General features: G+C 41.9%; 1 protein-coding gene across 2 annotated transcripts in view; it reads right to left on the bottom strand.

The window, feature by feature from the left end:
• Positions 1-5,808: 5,808 nt before the first annotated feature.
• Positions 5,809-26,478, bottom strand: part of LOC106566044 (chemokine-like protein TAFA-2) — a 146,051-nt gene continuing 125,381 nt past the window's right edge. For both annotated transcript variants that reach the window (XM_082959418.1, XM_014133851.3), the window contains exon 5: positions 5,809-6,735. Coding sequence is in view for 1 of the 2 variants with exons in the window: in XM_014133851.3 (XP_013989326.1) it covers positions 6,724-6,735 (12 nt within the window). In the remaining variant the exon portion in view is untranslated. The remainder of the gene's footprint in view (positions 6,736-26,478) is intronic.

Here is a 26,478-nt window from a genome sequence, read left to right as displayed (position 1 = left end):
CTCTTTCCCGCTCTCTCTCTCCCTCTCTTTCCCGCTCTCTCGTTCCCTCTCTCTCTCCCTCTCCTTCCCTCTCTTTTACTCTCTCCCCCCCTCTCTCCCTCCCTCTCTCTTTCATTCTCTCCCCCTCTTTCTCCCCTCCCTCTCTCTTTCCCTTTCCCTCTCTCTCTCTTTCCCTCCTCTCTCTCTCCCTCTCTCCCTCCCTGTCTCGTTCCCCCTCTCTCTCCCTCCCTTTCTCTTTCACTCTCTCTCCCTCTCTCTCCCCCTCCCTCTCTCTTTTCCTTCCCCTCCTCTCTCTCTCTCCCGCTCCCACTCTCTTTCCCTCTCTCTCTCCTCTCTCTGATTCTCTCTCTTTCCCTCTCTCCCTCTCTCTCTTTCCCTCTCTTCCTCTTGCCCCGTCCTGATAGGCATTAGCTCTTTCCAAGTCTCACTCCCATTAACCTGTTCACAGGTTGCAAGGAGAGGAGTGTTACTTTCTTATTTTCTGTCCTCCTCCCCTATCTCTCTCTGTTCTCTCCCACTTTCCATCTGTCTCAGTAACTATCACAAAAGATAATTTCCTTTTTAAATTACAGCAGGCCCTTTGTTATGATCCCTGGGCATTGTGATAATGCAGTGTGGGAGTGGAGAGAGTCTATGATGAGGGTTCCTAACAGAAACAGACGCGCTGGCCAGCACTAATGCCAGACTGACAGACAACAGTATATTCGGACACAAGGATACGGGACCTCTACAGTAACACAATGGGAGGGAAGGGCTCCATCGAACCTAGTTGGACAGATTCATACATTCATTATGTGTCATGGAGAGGGCAAAATCGATGAGTGAGGGCCTGTATAATCAGCTGTCACCTACTTCCTCCTGAATCCATCATTAGTGTACGCAAGGAGAGGAGTTGTCCAGAGCAGGTAGAGAAAATCCTTTGAAAGGGGGGAACATACAGTGTGAATGACTGACTGGATGTAGAAGCTTGAGGGCCATGTTGTGTGATACACACGATGAATAGCCTCAGTCCAGGCAAGCGTGAGGAACATGAAGAGGAGGAAGTGTCAGGTACAGGAATAGTTTGATATTAAAATGCTAGCCGCTATGCCTTGGCCCCGAGCACAATAATCTCATTGTGCTGCAGGTCACAGCAGAGAGAGAAGTGGAGCTGCCTCACTTCAAACTAAATTGCTTCTTCTGATGAGAAGAACACAAAACAACCATCAGAATAACATCAAATTCCCACCTAAAGTGAATTAGGGAAAACATCCAATTTAGATGATATGGGGAAGACATGGTGAGATATTGAGAACGGAGAGAGGCCAAACAATTAGATCAACATGTAGGAGGAACTTCACAGGCAGACTTCTACAGTTCATCTCAAGTGTTTTCAAGATCCAATGGTTTTTCATTACACTCAGTCAGATTTCATTACGAGGTGAGAAAATCTAATTTTGTTCCATGTATCTGACAGTTTTTCAGACTAATTCATCCTGTCAAGGTGCAGCCTCAACAAACTCACCATATGGTGTTTATGTGTGTTGGAGCTTGTGTTTCTTGTTCATGTGTCTCTTAAAGTCAAGTGCGGTACTTAGCTACTAGCTACTTAGCTACTAGTTACTTAGCTACTAGTTGCTTAGCTACTAGTTACTTAGCTATTCGTTTTTCTGTTTATAAATTAGGTCTTCTCCTTCATAGACCTATTTAATCAGCAGAGCTTCCTCTGTTCCTGTTCTGAAATTCAATCATATATGTTTTTGGAGATCTCCATGCGTATTGGGGCTGATGAACATACACGAAAGGTACCGCTATAATAGTGATAGTACTGCAATCATATTCAGACAGGCCTAAGAAAGTGCACAGTATTTCGCTACACTCGCATTAACATCTGCTAACCATGTGTATGTGACAAATAAAATTAGATTTGATTTAGTAAGCCTAAGCCTAACCTCAACTATCCAGCTGTGCACTGGACTATGCTGTTAACTACATAGTAAGCCTTATCTCCCTAAATCTAGGATCTCTTAAACATATGACACATTTGACCATTTACACATCCTTGCAGACAAAGGACATCCAATCATAGCAAAAGCTCAGCAAATACTGCAGTGAATATGGCACAAACAAAAAACTCCACTCCCCTAGTCAGATTAGTTTTTTCTGTGATAAGCTCACAAGGTTACCGGCTTGAGAACTCTGAGTGTCTTTTCGAAATGTCAATTACATTCTTAGATTCAAGCTGTGGTTTTCAAAACACACTGAAATTATTTCTTGCTCTCAAGCTTTCGTTGAAAGCCTTTTATGCCTTGATATGCAAAACCCAGAGGATTTATTTGTGAAAAAGCTTTCCAGTGTTAATAGAATATTAGAGCACATAAAGGTAAATCACTGAAGGATTGTGTTTTAATACGTCCGGGACGTCATAGTGCAGAACAGGTTCATTCTCCTATCCAAGGGTAGATTCAAATCATTGTTAGTAGATTGAAAGGGCCTTTCTCTGGGACCGGCTTCATGTGTCCTCTTTCTCTTCTACAAAACGCCACAGTGGGTTGCCGTCTGATTAATCTTAATGAGTTATGGAAATTGCCTTTATCTCAAATAATTTAGGAATGTTTCTGTATTGTTTTATTAATGCACTTTTTCACCCTGTATAATCTCGAAGCTCTTCTCTGAGCCGTTTTATGAGAGAGGCAGTGTTTGTTCTTCATTGCGAGCTCTTTATAAAATCCTTGGTGGTCTCTGGCGTATTGCATGCAGGAACAAGAAATTAGTCATTACTGTAATTTAATGATTTCTAACCAAACAAGAGTCAACCTGGATCACTAAACGTATCACCCCGTATCGCTCTATTCCCTGCGGTCTGGTCTTTGAGAGCATGTCTCGCCTAAATGTATACTTAATTAATTGTGTTCATCATCCGGAGAATCCTGTGGTGAATGTACTGTTTCAATTGACAGACAAAATATTAAATGCCCTGACTGAAGCCCCGGCCTGAAGAGAGTCTGGAAACGCTGTATTGTGTTGCATTATGATAAAGGGCTTTTTGGTTCACATAAATACCAGTAGGTCTACTGGAAAAGGTAACGTGACGTAAGATAAAAATACACTGTGAGTTTCTCTTCACACTGACTAAATTAATTTGATGGAGCTACTTTTAGCAACAGATGAGCTGCATTCTCACACATACAGTAATTCATGAATGTAAATAAAAATGTGTTACTGAAACATTGAATGGCAAATAGAGATTAAGCCATTGAATGGCAAATAGAGTACAAATAGAGATTAAGCATCTGCTCTAAAGTATAGTTATATAAACGCAACATGCAACAATTTCAAAGATTTTTGCTGAGTTACAGTTCATATAAGAAAAATCTGTCAATTTAAATAAATGTATTAGACCCTAATCTATGGTTTTCACATGACTCGGCAAGGGCGCATTGGGGAGCCAGGCCCAGCTAATCAGAATTAGTTTTTCCCCACAAAAATCTTTATTACAGAAAAAAATACTCCTCAGCACCGCACTCCACCCCCTCAGATGATCCCGCAGGTGAAGAAGCCGGATGTGGAGGTCCTGGGCTGGCGTGCCAAATTCTCTAAAACGACGTTGGAGGCGGCTTATGGTAGAGAAATGAACATTAAATCTCTGACAACAGCTCTGGTGGACATTCTTGCAGTCAGCATGACAAGTACATGCTCCCTCAACACTTGAGACATCTGTGGCATTGTGTTGTGTGATAAAACTGCATATTTATTGTCCACACCACAAATTGCACCCAGTAATAATCATGCTGTTTAATCAGATTCTTGATATGCCACACCTGTCAGGTGGATGGACTATTTAGACAAAGGATAAAATGCTCACAAACAGGGATGTTAGCAAATTTGTGCACAACATTGTTCAGTATATTTTCCAAGTTTATATTCTCTAAGAGTTATTCCTTTCCACTAAACATTTACTGAACTGACATCTCCAAATGCACCATCCAACCACTCCCACACCAAGACTTACAGCTGTTACACAAGTACCTTTATGCTTCATCAAATCTGTCACTGATGTATCAGACTTTACCATCAGAGCGGCATCACAGACATACAGGAATTTCCATACATATTGTCACCAATTTATACCCAGGAACCATATCTATGTATCTACATGTCCCAATCATCCTTATCATACCAGTAGAAGCAGAACCCCACATTATAAGGTTACATATCATAACATTACGGGGTGTGCTGGGGTTAGGAAAGCCATAGGGGCAAAATCAACACAGCTCCACCTGTGTCCGCCGTATCTCTGTGCTTCCTGTGAGCAGCCTGCCTGCCTCTAACCTGTATTTGGTTTCCACAGGGAGGGGAATAGAGCTGCATGTTGATAAGAACATCAAAAATTACAATGGCCGCAGTATATATCGGTGTGGAAATGGAAGTGTGCCATTCGCCCTTGGCCCCCCACAGATTAAGGCTGCAACACAAACAGTCAGAAGGTTCAGCAGGCAGGACTAAGCCTTCTCTTCTCTATTGCTGCTAGGCCCTCTCTCTCACTCTTTCTCTGCGCTCCATCCAGTTCTACCCCTGCTCGAGACTGTATGTCTTGAATTCCGGTTTATTTTCTGTAAGCTTTTAATGACATGCACTAACAACGTTTTTGGGATTTCTCGGAGGTGGCTTCCAAACAGGAAATCGTTCAGAAGGAAAGAGCAGCTTTGTGCAAAAGGGCTTTCGTTGAACAACTTTGGTAGAAGGCAGGGTAATGGGGTACTCACTAAACAGGGTACTCGCTAAATGGCAAAAAAACGCCAGCAGTTGGTTTAAGAAACTAACCCGAATGGTCCATTTTACAGTATTTGTTTTGGTTACCCTTAAAACATGTCTTTATTTAATTTATTTGGTGTTCTTATACCACTCCACTGTGGGTTAATCAACGTCTACTATTATATTTTTATGTATTTTTCTTCGCTGTGTGAATTTCTTCATAAAAAGCACAAACACAGTCTTCAGAAGGGGGGTGAAGACCAGAGGAAAAACAGTGTGCCATGTATACAACTTTGAATTAACACAACTCTGAATTAACACAACTCTAAATTAATACAACTCTGAATTAATGATCAGCGCTCTTCCACTTCAATTAGTCCACTATTTGCAGGACTGGCTAATTGTAAATGAGTTCCAGTGTGGATACTGGAAAATGATAGTATGCTAACATCATTACCCTTGCACAAGACAAGTCCCACAGAGGTTGTCTGGGACTGTGACATACAGGGACTTTTTTCATGTAATCTAAGTTCATGCATATGCCAACTCTGTGACAGTTGATGGTTTCTGAGAGAATGCAATGAAAAAAGGGGATACCTTTAGGTTACTGGCCCAACACTCTTAACTGCTAGGCTACCTGTGGGAGAGGTGCTATATGACGTCAGTGCAGTAGGTTGCCTCCTATCCAGGTTGCCTCCTTTTCACGCAGTTCATGGTTTCCCATTCTGACCTCTGTTTCATAATGCGTCATCAATCCCCATGACAGGACCATGTCAGAATTACCACTTTTAGTGTTGTTGATATCCTGCCTCACAGTAACGTTAACATTCAGTATTGCGCTACTGTGATATAGCACAAACAAGTGCATGGAAAGATTTTTTTTAAATTACATTTTGTGCTTGTATTGTGGGGGTTTATATGCACAATAGGGGTGTTGAAATTCTTGGCTTTTTATTTTTTATTTACAGTATTTGATGGTCTTGTGATGGTGGCCTCGGCAATGTTGTAAAATCTATTGTGTTGTAGAGACGTTTGAAACTATGATACAAAACCAAACCATTTTTCATCCAGTGGTATCCTTTTGAAATAGGTTTATTGAGATAATACTGACACTTTTACTCAATGTTGGTCACCAGGCTTTTAAAAACAGATAGTAAAACAGTTATTAAAACAGTTGGAGCTCAGCTTATGTCATTTTAATTGGTTTGGTGAAACCATCCTACTGGGAACACACTGGTTAAATCAACATTGTTTACACGTCCAATCAATGAAATGACGTTGAACCGACATGGAATAGACGTTGAATTGATGTCTGTGCCCAGTGGGATGGTGTCTTTTCATTCAAAACACTGAAACGTAGTAGTTAGAACTGTTTTTCTACTGTGCCATCTCCTTTGATGTCTCAAATTTTCAAAAACACTTAATATTTTTTTTCCAAATCAAAAACCTTAAAAAGAAGAGACATCTGCTTCATAAGGCTAAAAATGAATGGAAATGCTTATGATCTAAAATCGATCTTGAACACAGACACATTGTTTTGGAGTCACTGAGCTCTCAGTGACAAAAAAGAGGAAAAAGATTTGAAAATGTCACGTCACATGTTTCGAATTAAGGTTTATCTTGCTTGCGTAATCCACAGTTTGTCTTTTTAATGAATAAATACCTTGCAGGTTGGATCTCCTACTGTAGTAGTCCGTTGAAGGAAAAAACACAAACAGGAATTTGGTGGGTGATACAATAACGGCTAGGAATTGGATGTAATCGGTAGTCCAGTAGTCTGGATAGGTGGTTCTATGTTATTTCCAGGTCAAGTCTTTACTCTGCATCCGTTCAGTAGAATTTCAGGAGTTTTCCATGTTCCCTTACTGGTCCCTGGTTCCTTCCCAAAATCATTCAATACATAGTTCTCACATCCAAGAAGACCCAGTGGTTTCTGTCAAGGAAGAAACGACTGACGACACCAAGTCTTCAGATCCAGGACAGACAGCACTATCGCGTGACCTGTAAACAGGGGAGATAGCAAGGTGTTAGTTCATATTAATGGACACTACAGATTAAACTAGGATTTGCAGCTATTTATGACACAGGCAGTGTGTAAAAACCTCAGTCAGTCTGACCTGGCTGCTGGGCTACAAAACCAGAAGAAGATTGAGTGATTAATTACACAACATAGATAGAACGTTGTTTATTCCAAAAGATCCATCTCAAAGTAAGACCCACACCACACTGCCTGTTACTGTGTAAATCTATATTCTATATCTGTCATACAGTGTAGATCTATCTGTCAAACGGGCTGCATACACCAGGCTGAGTTTGAATCCCCAGCTGCTATGTCCATCACTCACCTGTCCTAGGGTGTCAGAGTCAAACACATTGTACTGTAGTATTAGGAATTAGAACTCTATTGCTATGCATTCCAATTAGACTAGTTTGGATTCCTGCTTCACCAAAACAGCTGCCATCATCAGCAAATTCTGGAACTATGAAGGTCTATGACATCAGCCCCTGCTTGGTGGTACAGTACGTATGGTACAGCATATGTAATTTCAAAACATACTGCACATGATTCATTTTGACACCCTATTACGCCAAGTATTTCACTGAACATTAACCCAAAGGGCCCTCACAAAGAAGCAGGTTGACGTTTATTGTCATGAGTCTTGCCCAAGAGGCAGAACTAAGTGGTTTCCGCTAGATGGCCCAGCTGCAAAGTCAACATTGGCAATAGGCCTATCGTAAAAAAATATATATTTTGTTCTTCATCTTAGGCTAGGATTAGCCATTAGAGTTAGCAATGTGGTTAAGGTTAGTGTTAAGGTTAGGTTTAAAATCAGATTTGATGACTACCCTGCAGAGCTACCTACAATAAATGCCAACCTGTGAATATTAATCCAAAGGGCCTTTACAAAGTACAGTATGACATGTGCCATATTTGCTGTTAACATGGTCATAATAACAGTGCTGTTACCGAGTACGCGAAAAATTCCTCCCGCTTGCTATTTTCTGCTTTCCCTACGGCCAAAACTATAATTTCCTACTACCAGCGGGCGAGGGGAATTTGCCATTCAAGACATGATTTGCATCTCTGGTGGGTAGCCTCCACTCATACAGTAGGTCCGGTATAATCCCTTGGCAGGCCACTTTTGCATCTCTGGCGTTTATCCTCCACTCAGAGGACAGCTATAAGCCCTAGGCAAGCCATCTAGACATGAGTTAAGTTGAAAGACAATAGCAAGGAATTTCTCTAACCTCAAATTCGGCCTGCCACCTTCCAGCTAATCACAGCCAGCCAGAGGCTGCAAGCTGTTTTAGTTGTTTCTATAAATACCTTACATTTGTTGTGATTTTAATATGATTCGATTTTTTTGCCAATTTAAAAACACAATACAACCACATGTGGCCATACTGCATCTAAAATCATAGAGGATGACACAAAAAGTGATACACCTAATAATTTACAGTAGATTCATGATATCATGATTATGACCAAAAATAGCCTACATTTTTGCCATTGAGTTAATATACTATATTTGAAGCAATACAAACAGTTCCTTTCTAGCAATAAATGCCATTCCCTAAACCGCCTCACACACTTGAAGAAAAGTGTTGATCACTACGTACAATATTGGTGGTGGCACCTCTTAAACACCACAGAAGAAGCCAAAAAACCTTCACCAGGAAGTTATCCTTGTTACCTCCTTTCTTTTATCGAGTTTTCAGACCCGTCTTTGACGCCTTGATAGTAGCCAGTAACTAGCTTTCATAAAATAAAAAGGAACACTGGAACTAAAGATCGGTTGAATTGTTTGTATTTATCACCACCGAACGTTTTGTGTGAGGAAAACGGCAAGTGAATGGCAGGAGAACGGCTGCCAATTTACAAAGCGGCATATCGGGGGTGAATGAAGAAGATGGGCAAAAAAGCTGTCGCACGTCGCTCGACCACTCTGGAGGGACGCCGGCCTCCGGAGTGCTCACTGCTAACTGGGTAGTTGTCCTCTCTTTACTGTTAACATGGTCATAGTAACAGTGCTGTTAATTGTCCTCTCTTTACTGTTAACATGGTCATAGTAACAGTTATGTTAGTTGTCCTCTCTTTACTGTTAACATGGTCATAGTAACAGTGTGGTTAGTTGTCCTCTCTTTACTGTTAACATGGTCATAGTAACAGTTCTGTTAGTTGTCCTCTCTTTACTGTTAACATGGTCATAGTAACAGTGCTGTTAGTTGTCCTCTCTTTACTGTTAACATGGTCATAGTAACAGTGCTGTTAGTTATCCTCTCTTTACTGTTAACATGGTCATAGTAACAGTGCTGTTAGTTGTCCTCTCTTTACTGTTAACATGGTCATAGTAACAGTGCTGTTAGTTGTCCTCTCTTTACTGATAACATGGTCATAGTAACAGTTCTGTTAGTTGTCCTCTCTTTACTGTTAACATGGTCATAGTAACAGTGCTGTTAGTTGTCCTCTCTTTACTGTTAACATGGTCATAGTAACAGTGCTGTTAGTTGTCCTCTCTTTACTGATAACATGGTCATAGTAACAGTTCTGTTAGTTGTCCTCTCTTTACTGTTAACATGGTCATAGTAACAGTGCTGTTAGTTGTCCTCTCTTTACTGTTAACATGGTCATAGTAACAGTGCTGTTAGTTGTCCTCTCTTTACTGTTAACATGGTTATAGTAACAGTGCTGTTAGTTGTCCTCTCTTTACTGTTAACATGGTCATAGTAACAGTGCTGTTAGTTGCCCTCTCTTTACTGTTAACATGGTCATAGTAACAGTTCTGTTAGTTGTTCTCTCTTTACTGTTAACATGGTCATAGTAACAGTGCTGTTAGTTGTCCTCTCTTTACTGTTAACATGGTCATAGTAACAGTGCTGTTAGTTGTCCTCTCTTTACTGTTAACATGGTTATAGTAACAGTGCTGTTAGTTGTCCTCTCTTTACTGTTAACATGGTCATAGTAACAGTGCTGTTAGTTGTCCTCTCTTTACTGTTAACATGGTCATAGTAACAGTTCTGTTAGTTGTCCTCTCTTTACTGTTAACATGGTCATAGTAACAGTGCTGTTAGTTGTCCTCTCTTTACTGTTAACATGGTCATAGTAACAGTTCTGTTAGTTGTCCTCTCTTTACTGTTAACATGGTCATAGTAACAGTGCTGTTAGTTGTCCTCTCTTTACTGTTAACATGGTCATAGTAACAGTGCTGTTAGTTGTCCTCTCTTTACTGTTAACATGGTCATAGTAACAGTTCTGTTAGTTGTCCTCTCTTTACTGTTAACATGGTCATAGTAACAGTGCTGTTAGTTGTCCTCTCTTTACTGTTAACATGGTCATAGTAACAGTGCTGTTAGTTGTCCTCTCTTTACTGTTAACATGGTCATAGTAACAGTGCTGTTAGTTGTCCTCTCTTTACTGTTAACATGGTCATAGTAACAGTTCTGTTAGTTGTCCTCTCTTTACTGTTAACATGGTCATAGTAACAGTTCTGTTAGTTGTCCTCTCTTTACTGTTAACATGGTCATAGTAACAGTGCTTTTAGTTGTCCTCTCTTTACTGTTAACATGGTCATAGTAACAGTTCTGTTAGTTGTCCTCTCTTTACTGTTAACATGGTCATAGTAACAGTGCTGTTAGTTGTCCTCTCTTTACTGTTAACATGGTCATAGTAACAGTTCTGTTAGTTGTCCTCTCTTTACTGTTAACATGGTCATAGTAACAGTGCTGTTAGTTGTCCTCTCTTTACTGTTAACATGGTCATAGTAACAGTGCTGTTAGTTGTCCTCTCTTTACTGTTAACATGGTCATAGTAACAGTGCTGTTAGTTGTCCTCTCTTTACTGTTAACATGGTCATAGTAACAGTGCTGTTAGTTGTCCTCTCTTTACTGTTAACATGGTCATAGTAACAGTTCTGTTAGTTGTCCTCTCTTTACTGTTAACATGGTCATAGTAACAGTGCTGTTAGTTGTCCTCTCTTTACTGTTAACATGATCATAGTAACAGTGCTGTTAGTTGTCCTCTCTTTACTGTTAACATGGTCATAGTAACAGTGCTGTTAGTTGTCCTCTCTTTACTGTTAACATGGTCATAGTAACAGTGCTGTTAGTTGTCCTCTCTTTACTGTTAACATGATCATAGTAACAGTGCTGTTAGTTGTCCTCTCTTTACTGTTAACATGGTCATAGTAACAGTGCTGTTAGTTGTCCTCTATTTACTGTTAACATGGTCATAGTAACAGTTCTGTTAGTTGTCCTCTCTTTACTGTTAACATGGTCATAGTAACAGTTATGTTAGTTGTCCTCTCTTTACTGTTAACATGGTCATAGTAACAATCCCCTTTAAGTACAACATGCTAACATATTTAGTGTGAAGAAGTATAAGTGGGTCTCGTTATCACACACATTCATAGGTGTTCCTATTTGTGTATTGGCACATATTAGTGTCATTCAATTAGTGAGTGGCGGAGGCTCCATGCTCTTGGCCTGAAAAGCAGCACGGAGCGTAGGGCTCGGAGCCAGGCGACAGGATGTGTCAGTACACCAATGCACACTGTTCCAAGATATGCCTTAATCCAAATCAAATCAAATGTTATTGGTCACATACACGTGTTTAGCAGATGTTAATACGGGTGTAGCGAAATGCTTGTGCTTCTAGTTCCGACAGTGCAGCAATATCTAACAAGTATTATCTAACAATTTCACAACAAATACCTAATACACACACATCTAAGTAAAGGAATGGAATTAAGAATATGTAAATATATGGACGAGCAATGTCAGAGCTGCATAGACTGAGATACATGTAGAGTCTCACTTTCTAACAGACCTCACACACCAACATCTAACATCTAAAAATACATTAGGCTGTAATTTTCTGTTCGCGGGTGCTGGAAAAGGGGAACATAAGATTCACCCATCGCTGTTTCGGGAGGTACAGTTTAATCTTCACATGTCAGTGAGACTCATCAGGAAGCTGGGATAAAAGACCACCTTTGGTCAGGCTCAAACTAAGCCCTGATTCAAAGCTTCATGGACAAACAAACAAAAAACAAACACACAAACAAACAATTGCCTACCCCTGATAAAGAAACTAAATGATGTTGTTATTTCAATTTTGTTCTTTGCTTGTCACCAATAGGGATTGAATGACACAGTAGGATTGACATAGTAGCTGCACTAGCATTGAAGGCTCAATCATATAATATCACGTGTGGCAAGGCTTACAATGAGTAAGAACGTCCATAACAGTGGACCTACAGTACAGAAAATCAACATGGGTCCCAAGCACCCTGCTTCATTATCTTAGTCCAAACTAGGGGTGTGAACAGTTTAAACATTACAATATTTAAACAAAGTTGGTATCCTTAGTATTAAGAAAAAACCCTAAATGAAAAAACAATTAAAATCACAGTAAAGTTATCACAAAACATTATTTTCCATGTTATAGCCTAACCAGATTATATGGCTATAAAGGCCTGGGGAAAGTTGTGTAATTTAAATCAAGCCAGAGAGGAAGAGGCAAACTTTAGGCTACTTTGGTGAATATGTGAGGCACGCAAGACAATTAAGACATTGCAAGATGCAGATTAGCAAGACATATCCACATGGTTCTGCCTGCCCCTCCTCTCTCTCCCTCCAGCTGGCCTGCCTGCCTGCTCTTTCTCTTAGCTAATGACACAGGTGTGTATTCAGTCTTCAGTCTGTATTCGGTCTGATGCATGCAGAATATCCTAGTTTAGACTATTCATGTGACTGATGTCTCCATAGTACAGAAGTATCTTCGGGCCAGTCTTGCGAGCACAGAGTAGGCTCCTCTTCGTTTCTGAATGGGTGAGGCGTTTTTCGCTCATGACATGAAATTACAGTAGGCAACCGGTATAGCCTATATCGATTACCCTATAATATAATGGTAGGTGGCCCCTTGAAAGCGCCTCGGCTACTGCGTGTTTGTTTGGCTGTTAAAGGCTCTGCATGGTCAATCTGACATCTGCAGTGGCCGTATATAGCATTTACTGTGCCTCCGCAGAAGTCAGAGCAGAGCTGTTGAGTAGAAAGTTGTCAAGGAAGTGAGTGTTTATACAGGACCTCTCGTCCCAACCTACCGTCAACCAATCATGTCAATGCAGAGCTATACAGAGCTTTACAGAGCCCTCCACATTGTTAAAACATTTGGGAGAAGCACAGCGATGCAGTATGGAGCTCGATTTGGCCTCCGCAAGCTCTGTGATTGTGTCAAACCCTCCGTGATTGTGTCAAACCCTCCGTAAGGAGCCTCCTGATCGCATTTCCAGAGCAAGCATCCCAGCTAGCAATGAGGAGCAGCCAGAAGCGGCCCGCTTCCCGGGGCCGGAACTGATTGCATCGGCCCGGAATCGGGTGTCGGACTCGGCCCGGAATCAAAATGAATGACTGCTCAGAATCGGCCCAATACATCTGGCCGTTTCCGTCTACCAGAATTCAGCCTACTTTGCCGGCATCTTACCAGAATCCTCCCAGAAGTGGGCAGATGCAAATGTAAATAAATGTATACAAAATTACCCGATTTAGTCATTTTAAATATTACTATTATACATTTTACACATGCAAATTATACCCATCCACAAAGAAACATGTCTCGGAGGAAACACCATACACCTGTACACCTGGTGACCGTGTCACTGTGCATCCGCCTAGCCTGCCACAGGAGTCACTTCAGCACGATGGGACAAGCACATACCAGCCGGCCAAACCCTCCCCTAACTCGGATGACACTGGGACAATTGTGTGTCGCCTCATGGGTCTCGAACCAGCATCTGTAGAAATGCAGTTTGCATGGTTACACAGTGTCTTAGACCGCTGCGCCACTCGGGAAGTTCCTTCCACAAAGTTTTTAATGCTTATCAAGTGCCTTGACAAAGTATCAAAATACTGAAATACTACACAGGACTCTTAAAGAATTTCACTTAAATGTTAATAGAATTTTTTTTATCACAGAAACAATGAGAAAATATGGAAAAATAAATCATGAAATGTTAATTATATAAAGCAGCCGTGTAATCATCTGCCAGAGAGTAGCCCCAATCGGACCGAGCCCTAAGTAATACATTTGGACCAGATAACTCACACCAGAATCATCCCGAGCTCAATCCCCGCATCCTAGCCATAAGTAATACTGCCGAAGGCGACCCAGACTCGGGCCAAATGACGTTGGCCGAGTCTGACTCTCACATGCTGACCAGACCGGACACGTCGCGTACGCGAGCGTCGCAAAATACTTTTAGAAATCCATGTTATTCAATTATTGCACCCACACTGCTCGCGAGCGTCTGCGATGCCAAAGGCTAAAATAGAAGTCATTCCTATTTCTGAAGCAGATCGCGCTGAAAGTCCTGCCTCTCCCATCTCCTCATTGGTTTATAGAAGCAGGTACCCATGTGCCATCTCCTCATTGGTTATACCCACGTGGGTAATTGAAAGACGAACTGTGTTGCCGGTTGTCGTGGTAATAGTATGAAAGTTTAGATGCCAATCACCATATAAGTTCAAAGATGAAATAGCCTGGAAGGAGGAGAGATAACTAGAAACAATTCGGTTGGCCGTTTTATGTGTGTGCATTTCAGGTAAAATAACAACTCAATGTTTATATCCCAGGACAAATTAGCTAGCAACAGCAAGCTAGCTAAATAGGACAAATTAGCTAGCAAGTGCAAGCTAACTAGCTAAATTGCCATACATGTTTAATGCTTTTCAACCTTGTTTTGATATTTTAACCTGTGTGTCGTGATCACGTTTGGTGTAGGGGGACAAAATAAATATATGCACGATGGCGCACGCGCACAGCCGGTTTGGGTTCCGTGTCAGCCGAGTGCCACTACTATCAGCCGGAATCGGGCCAGTTCCACTGTGCGAGCTGGGATGATTTGGCTTTTAGGGTAGACTACAGCTTTTTCAACGCAGACACGAAACCGTCTCTGGAGACATGAATGAGATTTTACTTGTCTGTAAAGTAATTCCTAACTTCCATCACTTGGCGACTGAACTCGCAATCCTAGCGTGCCTGCTGCCTGAGCGCAGACCACTCTTTCCTAAAAAAGTAATTTCAAGTTAGTTAAATATCGCTACTTATCAAGACATTTAATAGAACGAAAGCACATCTAGCTATCCTACATAAAAAACTGCTTAAACAACACAGCAGCACATCAATCAGCAATGTTTATTGTTGTCAGGGAAACAATAGAACATCATGCCGGAGCAGAATTCTACTGTCTGAAAAGAGACCGACGCTTCTAATGCTACACTTTTTTTAGTTGTCTGAAAAGTTAAATTATCCACGTTACTGTAGCTGCGTTCTGTGTCTGTAAAGGGTCGCGGTAGATAGAACTTCAGTGGTCATATAGCCTTAATAGGAACATTATTCTGCAATGTGAATTGACGTGGAATTTTATGATTTTTATTATCGTTTTAAAAGAAAACCGTAAAAAAAATGGCAGTTTAACAGTTAAGAAATGTTTTCCATTTGTCACATCCTTAGTCCAAACACAGTAAGCCCTTTGTAGGCCTGTTATTTTGCAAACTTATCCAGCTTCTCATCACAGACATCCAACTAATTCTCTCTTACATCACAACACTTGTCCTGTGAAATTGCTCTGTGACGCTTGTTATGTGTGATGTGTGTTGATTGATATGATGTGAAAGCAGAGGTGAGGGCATGACTGGTGACATTACCGGAAGGATTCTAACCCCTGGTCTGGTCTTGCCTGGCCAGTGTGAGGCTCTGTGTCTGCTCTTTGACATGGGGAGAATGGAGAGCTGCTAAGGTCGTTCGAGAGATGCCCTGGGGGCTTTGTGGAGGTGATTTGTTATTGTGAATCTGTCAGTGATGTGAAGTGACACCGTCATTTGTATCAGCCATAAATAGGACTTGGATCAATATGGAGAGATGGTGAGCCACTGATAGTCTATTGATAGTTTGTTGATTTATAGGGGGACTCTATTTATTACAAAATAATGTATTACCACTTTAACATCGTAAAAACACACATTAGCACATATAGAAAACAAATAATTCAATGAATGCTACTACCCACGCACACTTCTTATTCTGAAAACTGTAAGTATCTATCTTTTTAGGAGCTTACCATGTTGTAGGTTTTTACAGAACCCCCAAAAAATCAGAGTTTTATTAGACCATTGAACAAAAACCTACTGCTTAAAAACAAACTTCTAATTTAGAAAACAGCCTATGTGGCATCGATATGATGCTACAAAGATTAATAGGATAATTTTTGTAATAAAGTCAAGTCACCCAATATTGTTTTGTGAGACTTGTGTTCTTGACTGCGTCACAAAGTCAATTAAGGTTTGTTTCAATCCTGCCCACATCTGGCAGCACACAAGTAATTATCAATTCGAAGTGAAGCTGCACGCGAACCAATCGTAATGCCTGTGGTAAATTGGGTTGACTTTGGATATCCCTATGGGGCTAGTTAGGGACCATCTGTAAATTACACAATGTACAGGAGACAATATGTTAAATTCCAATGGCTCAAATTTCAATGACTTAAAAACCTCAAACCAACTATAAATTGTAGAAATTCAAATAATGATATTGAATGGGAAAACTAAAAGGTGTGCGATATGAAAATATTGTCTCATTTACATTGTGTAATTTATTGACGGTCCCTAACTAGCCCTGGAGATGGTCTACCCAAAGTTAAACCAACTTTGCCATGTTCGCACACTAGCTGAAGATAATTGGCTAAATAATTTGCCAAACTCTTCCCACCTGTGAACACACACAGGAGACACCTACATCAACACACAGCCCCAAACCAACTGATGTTTGAATTCAGCCATGGCCGCTACCTTTTCTTAATGAACCAAAACTTAAATGAGGCCAAATCAAGAAGTGCAGTCGCCCTTTAAATACCACAATGCAGGTTCCATTCAATTGAGCCCATAATCATTTTTCACAGATGTCACCTGTTTACAGAACCATGTAGCTAAGTCCTTGGCGAAAACATGTCACTGAGCCCCCTAATCTAGTGTATGGTGTCCCTCTCCCACTGTCTCTCCGTGGGGGGTGGTGGTGGTTGTCAACATGGAGGGAAGCCCTCAGGGTCCCCAAATCAAACAAACTGAGCTCCTGTCTAGCCCAACAGTAATGTAGCAGTCACCTGCACACCAGGCTGCCTGCATCTCTGCCTGCATCTCTGCCTGCATCTCTGCCTGCATCTCCGCCTGCATCTCTGCCTACATCTCTGCCTGCCTGTCTGCCTGCCTGTCTGCCTGTCTGCCTGCCTGTCTGCCTGCCTGTCTGCCTGCCTGCCTGTCTGCCTGTCTGTCTGTCTGTCTGCCTGTCTGCCTGTCTGCCTGCCTGTGTGAGAGAGAGGAGGTATACATTATTAACCTGGCTAAAATAAAAAAAGTCTGCCTCACCCAGGCCCTCCACACAATGAATAATGGAGAATGCAGCTCAAGTACAGGCGTTTGGTGAGTCAAACACCAGGCCGTGATAGATGGCTCTTGGCCCACTGTGTCACACACCCCCTTCCTCCCTCACCCCCAACCCCACCCCAAACACAGACACACATAACCTCTGGAATCACCCTATCCCGCTCTGAACATCCACCTCCACGGCTCAGTTTTTCTTCACAGGCTGTTTGTTTGTTTCTTTGTTGTTTTTTGCCTGTTTTGTTTCCTTGCTGACGTTTGAAGTTACATCCAAGACTACTCAGATTTTTTCAAAGGCAGGCCCCGACCCAAGCCTGTTCTCTTATCCCATTGCCAAATGCAAGTGGGTCAGATGGAAGCGTCAGAGTTCTCTGTATACCGATAGGCAGGCAGGCAGGCAGGCTGGCAGGCAGAGATGTTTAAAGGCCCAATGCAGCCATTTTTATGTACATTTCTAATAATTTCTGGGTAAAAATTAGGTACCTTACTATAAAATATTTCCATTAAAATCTCAAGCAAGAATTTTGCTAGGACTGCTGGATCTGAGTGGGAAGAGGAAAACTGAAAATTAGCTGTTATTGGCAAAGATGTTTGGAACTCTCTTTTTTATTAGTCTATTTACCAATTTACAGCATGGTGATGTCACCATGGAAATCGGAAACTCCAGCCCATGCAAACCTGCTGATTAGAAGGTGCTGTGTAGATTGTATTTTCAACCAGCAACTATCATAAATTAACACCGATAAAATGTTTTCAGAATTGTACAGTGTTAGTTTCAACAGATGTTGTATAATATGATATAAAACACTGAAAAAATGAATGTTGACTGCACTGGGCCTTTAAGGATAATGTTGGCTTTCCAAGGTGGGCATGTTTTCAGCCGCTGTAGGAGCTGGGATATACAGTCATTTTAGCCATAGACTTGCATTTTCTATTTCAAGGTGATTCTTTTTCATATTTATCACCAGAGTCTGCTGTCAAACTGTACTTCAAATATGTACTTCAGAATTACACTTTTCATATGAAAAGAATGTACAAAATGGGTGAATATAATATTTATTTATTTTACCTTTATCTGAATGGGAGTCACTATTCAGACAAAGGTCTCTTTTACAAGGGAGCCCTGCATATACACAATTTACAAAATAAAGTCAAATGCAATTGTCACATCTGATCCTCACCTCCTGCGTTCGACGTCTCCAGTTTACAACCACCGGCCCTGGCTACCCATCATTACGCACACCTGCGCCTCATCATCAGTTACATCTGGACTCTATCACCTTCCTGATTACTCCCCATATATATAGCACTCTGTTGTTATTTCCCATCAGCCATTATAGACTGTTCCTATGTCCCAACGCTACTCCTGTTTTTGTATTGTTTATTGTTCGTGTTCTATTAAACTCTCCAAATGCACCTGACTCCCAGCGTCTATGTTACAAAATAACGCCTCAATATTATGGAAGCAGCAGTTGATCAAGGCTTCTCCCAGATGGTCAGCGAACAGGGAAACCTACTTCGCCAACACCACAACCAGCTGGCTCAACTGGGAATGGCTATGGAAGAGGTCCTCCTCGTTCTGCAGCGTCTCGACGTTATCCAAGGGGCATCACCTCCCTCGGGTGGAGGATTATCAAATCAATTCTTATTTATCACATGCGCCGTGAAACGCTTACTTACAAGCCCTTAACTAACAATGCAGTTCAAGAAAGAGTTAAGAAAATATGCCCTAAATAAACTAAAGTAAAAAATTATAAAAACACAATAACAATAACGAGGCTATATACAGGGGGTACCAGTACCGAGTCAAAGTGCAGGGGTACAGGTTAATCAAGTTAATTTGTACATGTATGCAGGGGTAAAGTGACTATGCATAGTCACTTCACCCCCAGAGAAAACAGTCTATGATTTGGGTGACAGGAGTCTTTGACAATTTTTTGGTGTTTCCTCTGACACTGCCTAGTATATAGGTCCTGGATGGCAGGAAGGTTGGCCCCAGTGATGTACTGGGCTGTACACACTACCCTCTATATGGTCAGATGCCGAGCAGTTACCATATCAGGCGGTGATGCAACCGGTCAGGATGCTCTTGATGGTACAGCTGTATAACTTTTTGAGGATGTGGGGACCCGTGCCAAATCTTTTCAGTCTCCGCAGGATACCTTCACATTCTTGGGCAAAGGGACTAGGTTGAAAATGTCAGTTAAGACACTTGCCAGTTGGTCCTCGCATGCTATGAGTACACGCCCTGGTAATCCTTCTGGCCCCGCAGCCTTGTGAATGTTGACCTGTTTAAAGGTCTTGCTCATATTGGCTACGGAGAGCGTGATTACACAATCATCCAGGACAGCTGGTGCTCTCATGAAAGCTTCAGTGTTGCATGCCTCGAAGCTAGCATAAAAGGCATTTGCACCTTAGCCAAATACATTTAAACTCAGTTTTTCACAATTCCTGACATTTAATCCTAGTAGAAATTCCCTGTTTTAGGTCAGTTAGGATCACCACTTTATTTTAAGAATGTGAAATGTCAGAATAGTAGTAGAGAGAATGATTTATTTCAGCTTTTATTTCTTTCATCACATTCCCAGTGGGTCAGAAGTTTACATATGCTCAATTAGTATTTGGTAGCATTGCCTTTAAATTGTTTAACTTGGGTCAAACGTTTCAGGTAGCCTTCCACCAGCTTCCCACAATAAGTTGGGTGAATTTTGGCCCATTCCTCATGACAGAGCTGGTGTAAATGAGTCAGGTTTGTAGGCCTCCTTGCTCGCACAAGCTTTTTCAGTTCTGCCCACAAATTCTCTATAGGATTGAGGTCAGGGCTTTGTGATGGCCACTCCAATGCCTTGACATTGTTGTCCTTAAGCCATTTTGCCACAACTTTGGAAGTATGCTTGGGGTCATTGTCCATTTGGAAGACCCATTTGTGACCAAGCTTGAACTTCCTGACTGATGTCTCAGAGATGTTGTTTCAATATATCCACATAATTTTCCTGCCTCATGATGCCATCTATTTTGTGAAGTGCACCAGTCCCTCCTGTAGCAAAGCACCTCTACAACATGATGCTGCCACCCCCGTGCTTCACGGTTGTGATAGTGTTCTTCGGCTTGCAAGCCTCCCCCTTTTTCCTCCAAACATAACAATGGTCATCATGGCCAAACAGTTCTATTTTTGTTTCATCGGAACAGAGGACATTTCTCCAAAAACTACGATCTTTGTCCCCATGTGCAGATGCAAAACGTAGTCTGTTTTTTTATGGCGGTTTTGGAGCAGTGGCTTCTTCCTTGCTTAGTGGCCTTTCAGGTTATGTCAACATACAGTGAGGGAAAAAGGTATTTGATCCCCTGTTGATTTTGTACGTTTTCCCACTGACAAAAAAATTATCGGTCTATAATTTTAATGGTAGGTTTATTTGAACAGTGAGAGACAGAATAACAAAAAATCCAGAAAAACGCATGTAAAAAATGTTATAAATTGATTTGCATTTTAATGAGGGAAATAAGTATTTGACCCCCTCTCAATCAGAAAGATTTCTGGCTCCCAGGGGTCTTTTATACAGGTAACAAACTGAGATTAGGAGCACACTCTTAAAGGGAGTGCTCCTAATCTCAGCATGTTACCTGTATAAAAGACACCTGTCCACAGAAGCAATCAATCAGATTCCAAACTCTCCACCGTGGCCAAGACCAAAGAGCTCTCCAAGGATGTCAGGGACAAGATTGTAGACCTACACAAGGCTGGAATGGGCTACAAGACCATTGCCAAGCAGCTTGGTGAGAAGGTGACAACAGTTGGTGCGATTATTCGCAAATGGAAGAAACACAAAAGAACTGTCAATCTCCCTCGGCCTGGGGCTCCATGCAAGATCTCACCTCGTGGAGTTGCAATGATCATGAGAACGGTGAGGAATCAGCCCAGAACTACACGGGAGGATCTTGTCAATGATCTCAAGGCAGCTATGACCATAGTCACCAAGAAAACAATTGGTAACACACTACGCCATGAAGGACTGAAATCCTGCAGTGCCCGCAAGGTCCCCCTGCTCAAGAATACATATACATGCCCGTCTGAAGTTTGCCAATGAACATCTGAATGATTCAGAGGACAACTGGGTGAAAGTGTTGTGGTCAGATGAGACCAAAATGGAGCTCTTTGGCATCAACTCAACTCGCCGTGTTCGGAGGAGGAGGAATGCTGCCTATGACCCCAAGAACACCATCTCCACCGTCAAACATGGAGGTGGAAACATTATGCTTTGAGGGTGTTTTTTGCTAAGGGGACAGGACAACTTCACCGCATCAAAGGGACGATGGACGGGGCCATGTACCGTCAAATCTTGGGTGAGAACCTCCTTCCCTCAGCCAGGGCATTGAAAATGGGTCGTGGATGGGTATTCCAGCATGACAATGACCCAAAACACACGGCCAAGGCAACAAAGGAGTGGCTCAAGAAGAAGCACATTAAGGTCCTGGAGTGGCCTATCCAGTCTCCAGACCTTAATCCCATAGGAAATCTGTGGAGGGAGCTGAAGGTTCGAGTTGCCAAACGTCAGCCTCGAAACCTTAATGACTTGGAGAAGATCTGCAAAGAGGAGTGGGACAAAATCCCTCCTGAGATGTGTGCAAACCTGGTGGCCAACTACAAGATACGTCTGACCTCTGTGTTTGCCAACAAAGGTTTTGCCACCAAGTACTAAGTCATGTTTTGCAGAGGGGTCAAATACTTATTTCCCTCATTAAAATGCATTTTGCACTGCGGGAGACCCCATCCACTCCAAAGCGCTCATCCACAAAGTATCAAAATACAGAGTGGCGTTGATGAAGGTATACTGTCCTGCTAATCGGCCTACAAGTGTTTGAAAACCTGTTTTCAAAATGCCACCAGCTGTCCATCAATACTGTAAATAAAAACACAGCATCTTGTTCACATCTTGTTTACATTCTTTATTATAACCACAATGTCACAAATAATTTGTATCTACCTTTCCAATTACTTTTAGAGTTTGGGATTAATTTGATTAATATTATGTTGTTTCTATTCAAAGAAAAACGAAAAACCCTCTGGGTTTCCATTAGGATGGGATGGAAAATATGGCGCTTTACAATGTGACGGTCAGGAGTAGGCTACGGTACTGGGCTATTTAGCTAAAGAATCCCCATGTTGTGCGGGCACGTGGGAGACCAAGGTCCAATTCCCCAACAGGGAGGAAGGAGTAGGCTGTCCTTGTAAATAAGAATGTGTTTTTAACTGACTTGCCTTGTTAAATAAAGGTTACACTAAGAGTATAACATTTCTACACCATAATTGAAGTCCAACCAATACCCAAATGGAGATTCAGTCAAAATAAAAATCTAATTGATTTATAAGACCAGTCCCCATGCTTGTCTCAGAGCAGAGCCAAATGGTGCTAAAATAGTTGTAGGCTATTGCTTCAAATCCTATTGCTTCTAACATCAATATGCTCTTTAAATAAATAAAACCTACACCACTTTTAATAGCATATTACTCAACCCTAGTGAGACTCATGTCGCCTACGGTAGGCCTACAGGATATCGAAAAATATGACTCTCCATCAATAATTACATATAGAGGATTGAAGGATTCTAAATGAAAACCAAAAGCCGCCTCATGGGTCTCCCGATGGCAGCCGGCACGGGTTTCAAAATGCGGTGATTTAGACAGCTGGTGACTTAGACAGCTTGTGACTTAGACAGCTTCGCCACTGGGGAGGTACCATCCACCAAGTATCAAAATACAGAGAGGTGTTGGTAAAGGTATATTGTCCTGCTAATAGCCCATCATTTTGATCCAAAGCCATGAATGAGTGAGTCACACAGATTTATGTAGGTACCTCTATATGTCAGTCCCATCAACTTGATAATATATAATAATATTTTGGAGGATATTTCTTTTTTTTTTTAATTAAAGTGAGCGATTGTAATCTGAATAAAGGCGAAAACATTTATTTCTGTTTTTAGAGGGAGGGAAACGCTGGGTCAATTGTGTGCCACCCTATGTGACTCCCAATCACGGTCGGATATGATACATAATAATACTTCTTGTGGTATTATTTGTTTATTTTTTTCTGATGGATTAAACTGAAATTGCAACCAATCACGGCCGGTTGTGATGCAGCCAACCTAACTTAGAAATACATTTGACGATAGAATTCTCCCCCTACCCTCCTTCTAGACAAGTCTATTGTCCAGCTACCTGCTAATAGCCATAATGGCACTGTACAATGTGTGTTTGAAAGAGCATTTCCCAGTAAGCAACAATTTGTTAACCTTCATTAGACAACTTTGTTCCAATATTTCTGTAATTCAGTGATATTTATTCCCATATTAATTCGTTATGGATCCAATAACTAAATAAACATTGGCATTTTGCAATTATGTTAGCACAGCTGAAAACTGTTGTTCTGATTAAAGAAACCATAAAACTGGCCTTCTTTAGACTAGTTGAGTATCTGGAGCATCAGCATTTGTGGGTTCGATTACAGGCTCAAAATGGCCAGAAACAAAGAACTTTCTTCTGAAACTCATCAGTCTATTCTTGTTCTGAGAAATGAAGGCTATTCCATGCGAGAAATTGCCAAGAAACTGAAGATCTTGTACAACGCTGTGTACTACTCCCTTCACAGAACAGCACAAACTGGCTATAACCAGAATAGAAAGAGGTGTGGGAGGCCCCAGTGCACAACTAAGCAAGAGGACAGGTACATTAGAGTGTCTAGTTTGAGAAACAGATGCCTCACAAGTTCTCAACTGGCAGCTTCATAAAATACTACCCGCAAAACACTAGTCTCAACGTCAACAGTGCAGAGGCAACTCCGGGATGCTGGCCTTCTAGGCAGAGTTGCAAAGAAAAAGCCATATCGCAGACTGGCCAATAAAAAGAAAAGATTAAGATATGGGCAAAAGAACACAGACACTTGACAAAGGAACTCTGCCTAGAAGGCCAGCATCCCGGAGTCACCTCTTCACTGTTGACGTTGAGACTGGTATTTTGCGGGTACTATTTAACCCTTGTGTAGTCTTAACATTCTGTATACCCCCCTTTTCCTAATGGTAAAAAATGTCCCGCCTTCACTAAACCCCTAAAATAAAGCAGCTTAATTGAATTTTAAACCCCAAATCTATTTTGCATGAAGAAACAACCTGTCATTTGGCAATATATTCTTATATACTGTACAATGAGGAATTAAACTACAAAATACTAGTCTTCTCCCATTTTTTAACCATTGCCCCCACCCACAATGTGTATAAACAACAACAATAAATAAGAATAAAATAAGATAATAGATACAAAACAAAAATGTGAAGAACATAAATCAATCAACTCCAATTAGCACAGTACGCAAGTATGTGTGCATGGACTTTGCAGATGTATTTCTTACATGTGCAGCACATAGTATTTATTTTACAGTACTTCTTTTGCGAGCAGAATTGGCATCTCCTCCTCTTGCCTGCCCCAGCTGCAGCCTTGGGTGGATCAGGACAAGATTCTGCCCCCTGAACAGCTGCACAAGCGCTGCAGAGGCTGCTGTGCGGGGGAGGCGCTCCCTTCTTTGAATGTGTGGGGTTACAAGTCCCTTTCTCAGCTGCTCCAGGAACACCCTCTTGTTCTGCTTATCAGGCATCCAGGTAGGGTTGATCTTGTTCCATATCACGAAGGCATTGTATGAGGACACATCAATGATGTTATGGAAGATGACCAGGGGTCAGCGGGCAGTCATCCTCCTGCAGCTGTAAGTTCCAATCACCTTGTCCAGGTTGTCCAAGCCTTCTTTGTTGTGGTTGTAGTCCAGGATGATGGCTGGCTTCCTGTCCTCCCAATCACTGATCTCAGCCATTTTGTGCAGTGTGCTCAGGAGGACCACATTCTTGTTCCTCTTTGGGAGGTAAGAAACTAGAGTGGTGGGGGTGAAGGCAAACTTTGATGAGAAGGCCTCTCTCCCCATTGTTGTGAGGAGTGCAGTGGGGAGCTCAGGCTTGTTCTTTCTAACTGTGCCACAACCATGCCAATCGTCCTCTTCAGGAGCTTCTGGCTGAGTTCATAAGAAGTGAAGAAATTGTCACACGTGACATTGTGCCCCCTCAGTCCATCTGTCACATCAAGCACAACCCGCATACCCTGGTTCTTCTCTGGGCCTCCACTGGTCAGCTTCCCTGTGTAGACTTGCATCTTCCAAGCATAGCTGGATTGTGCGTCACAGACCACCCACATCTTGATGCCATACTTTGCTGGCATGCTGGGCATATACTACCAGAAAGGACAGCAACCTTTTGAATAAAGAGATTACTATCAGTAATTAGTATCAGTGTCACAGAAAACAATCACATAAATCAATGATATTACAAATCAAATCAGATGTTATTAGTCACATGAGCCAAATACAACAGGTGTAGACCTTACAGTGAAATGCTTACTTGCGAGCCCCTAACCAACAGTGCAGTTTCAAAAATATGGATAAGAATAAGAGATAAAAGTAACAAGTAATTAAAGAGCAGCAGTAAAAAATAACAATATATACAGGGGGGTGCCGGTACAGAGTCAATGTGTGGGGGCACTAGTTAGTTGAGGTAGTATGTACATGTAGGTAGAGTTAATAAAGTGACTATGCATAGATGCCAACAGAGAGTGGCAGTGGTGTGGAGAGGGGAGGGAGGGAGGGGAGCAATGCAAATAGTCTGGGTAGCCATTTGACTAAATGTTCAGGAGTCTTATGGCTTGCGGGGAGAAGCTGTTTAGAAGCCTCTTGGACCTAGACTTGGCGCTCCAGTACCGAATAGGTTTTGTCGTGCCCGCTTCATGACAGTCTTGGTGTGCTTGGACCATGTTAGTATGTTGGTGATGTGGACACCAAAGAACTTGAAGCTCTCAACCTGCTCCACTACAGTCTCGTCGATGAGAATGGGGGCGTGCTCGGTCCTCTTTTTCCTGTAGTCCACCATCATCTCATTTGTCTTGATCACGTTGAGGGAGAGGTTGTTGTCCTGGCACCACACGGCCAGGTCTCTGACCTCCTCCCTATAGGCTATCTCGTTGTTGTCGGTGATCACAACGCTGTTGTGTCATTGGCAAATTTAATGATGGTGTTGGAGTCGTGCCTGGCCGTGCAGTCATGAGTGAACAGGGAGTACAGGAGGGGGCTGAGCACGCACCCCTGATTAATTAACAGTGAAAATCACTTACATTACAGGTATGAAAATAAAAATGTAACTATGAATGGAACCAGTTGCTCATCCACTGTTAATTCGGGCCCAGGTTTGTAGAAGTACGGCAGACGCTCCACCCACTTCTCCCAA

This window comes from Salmo salar, chromosome 12 (genome assembly GCF_965601325.2).
Source record: "Salmo salar chromosome 12, fSalSal1, whole genome shotgun sequence".
Classification (NCBI taxonomy): domain Eukaryota; kingdom Metazoa; phylum Chordata; class Actinopteri; order Salmoniformes; family Salmonidae; genus Salmo; species Salmo salar.
Note: the sequence above shows the minus strand (reverse complement) of the source record. Positions and strands in the feature narration are given on the sequence as shown.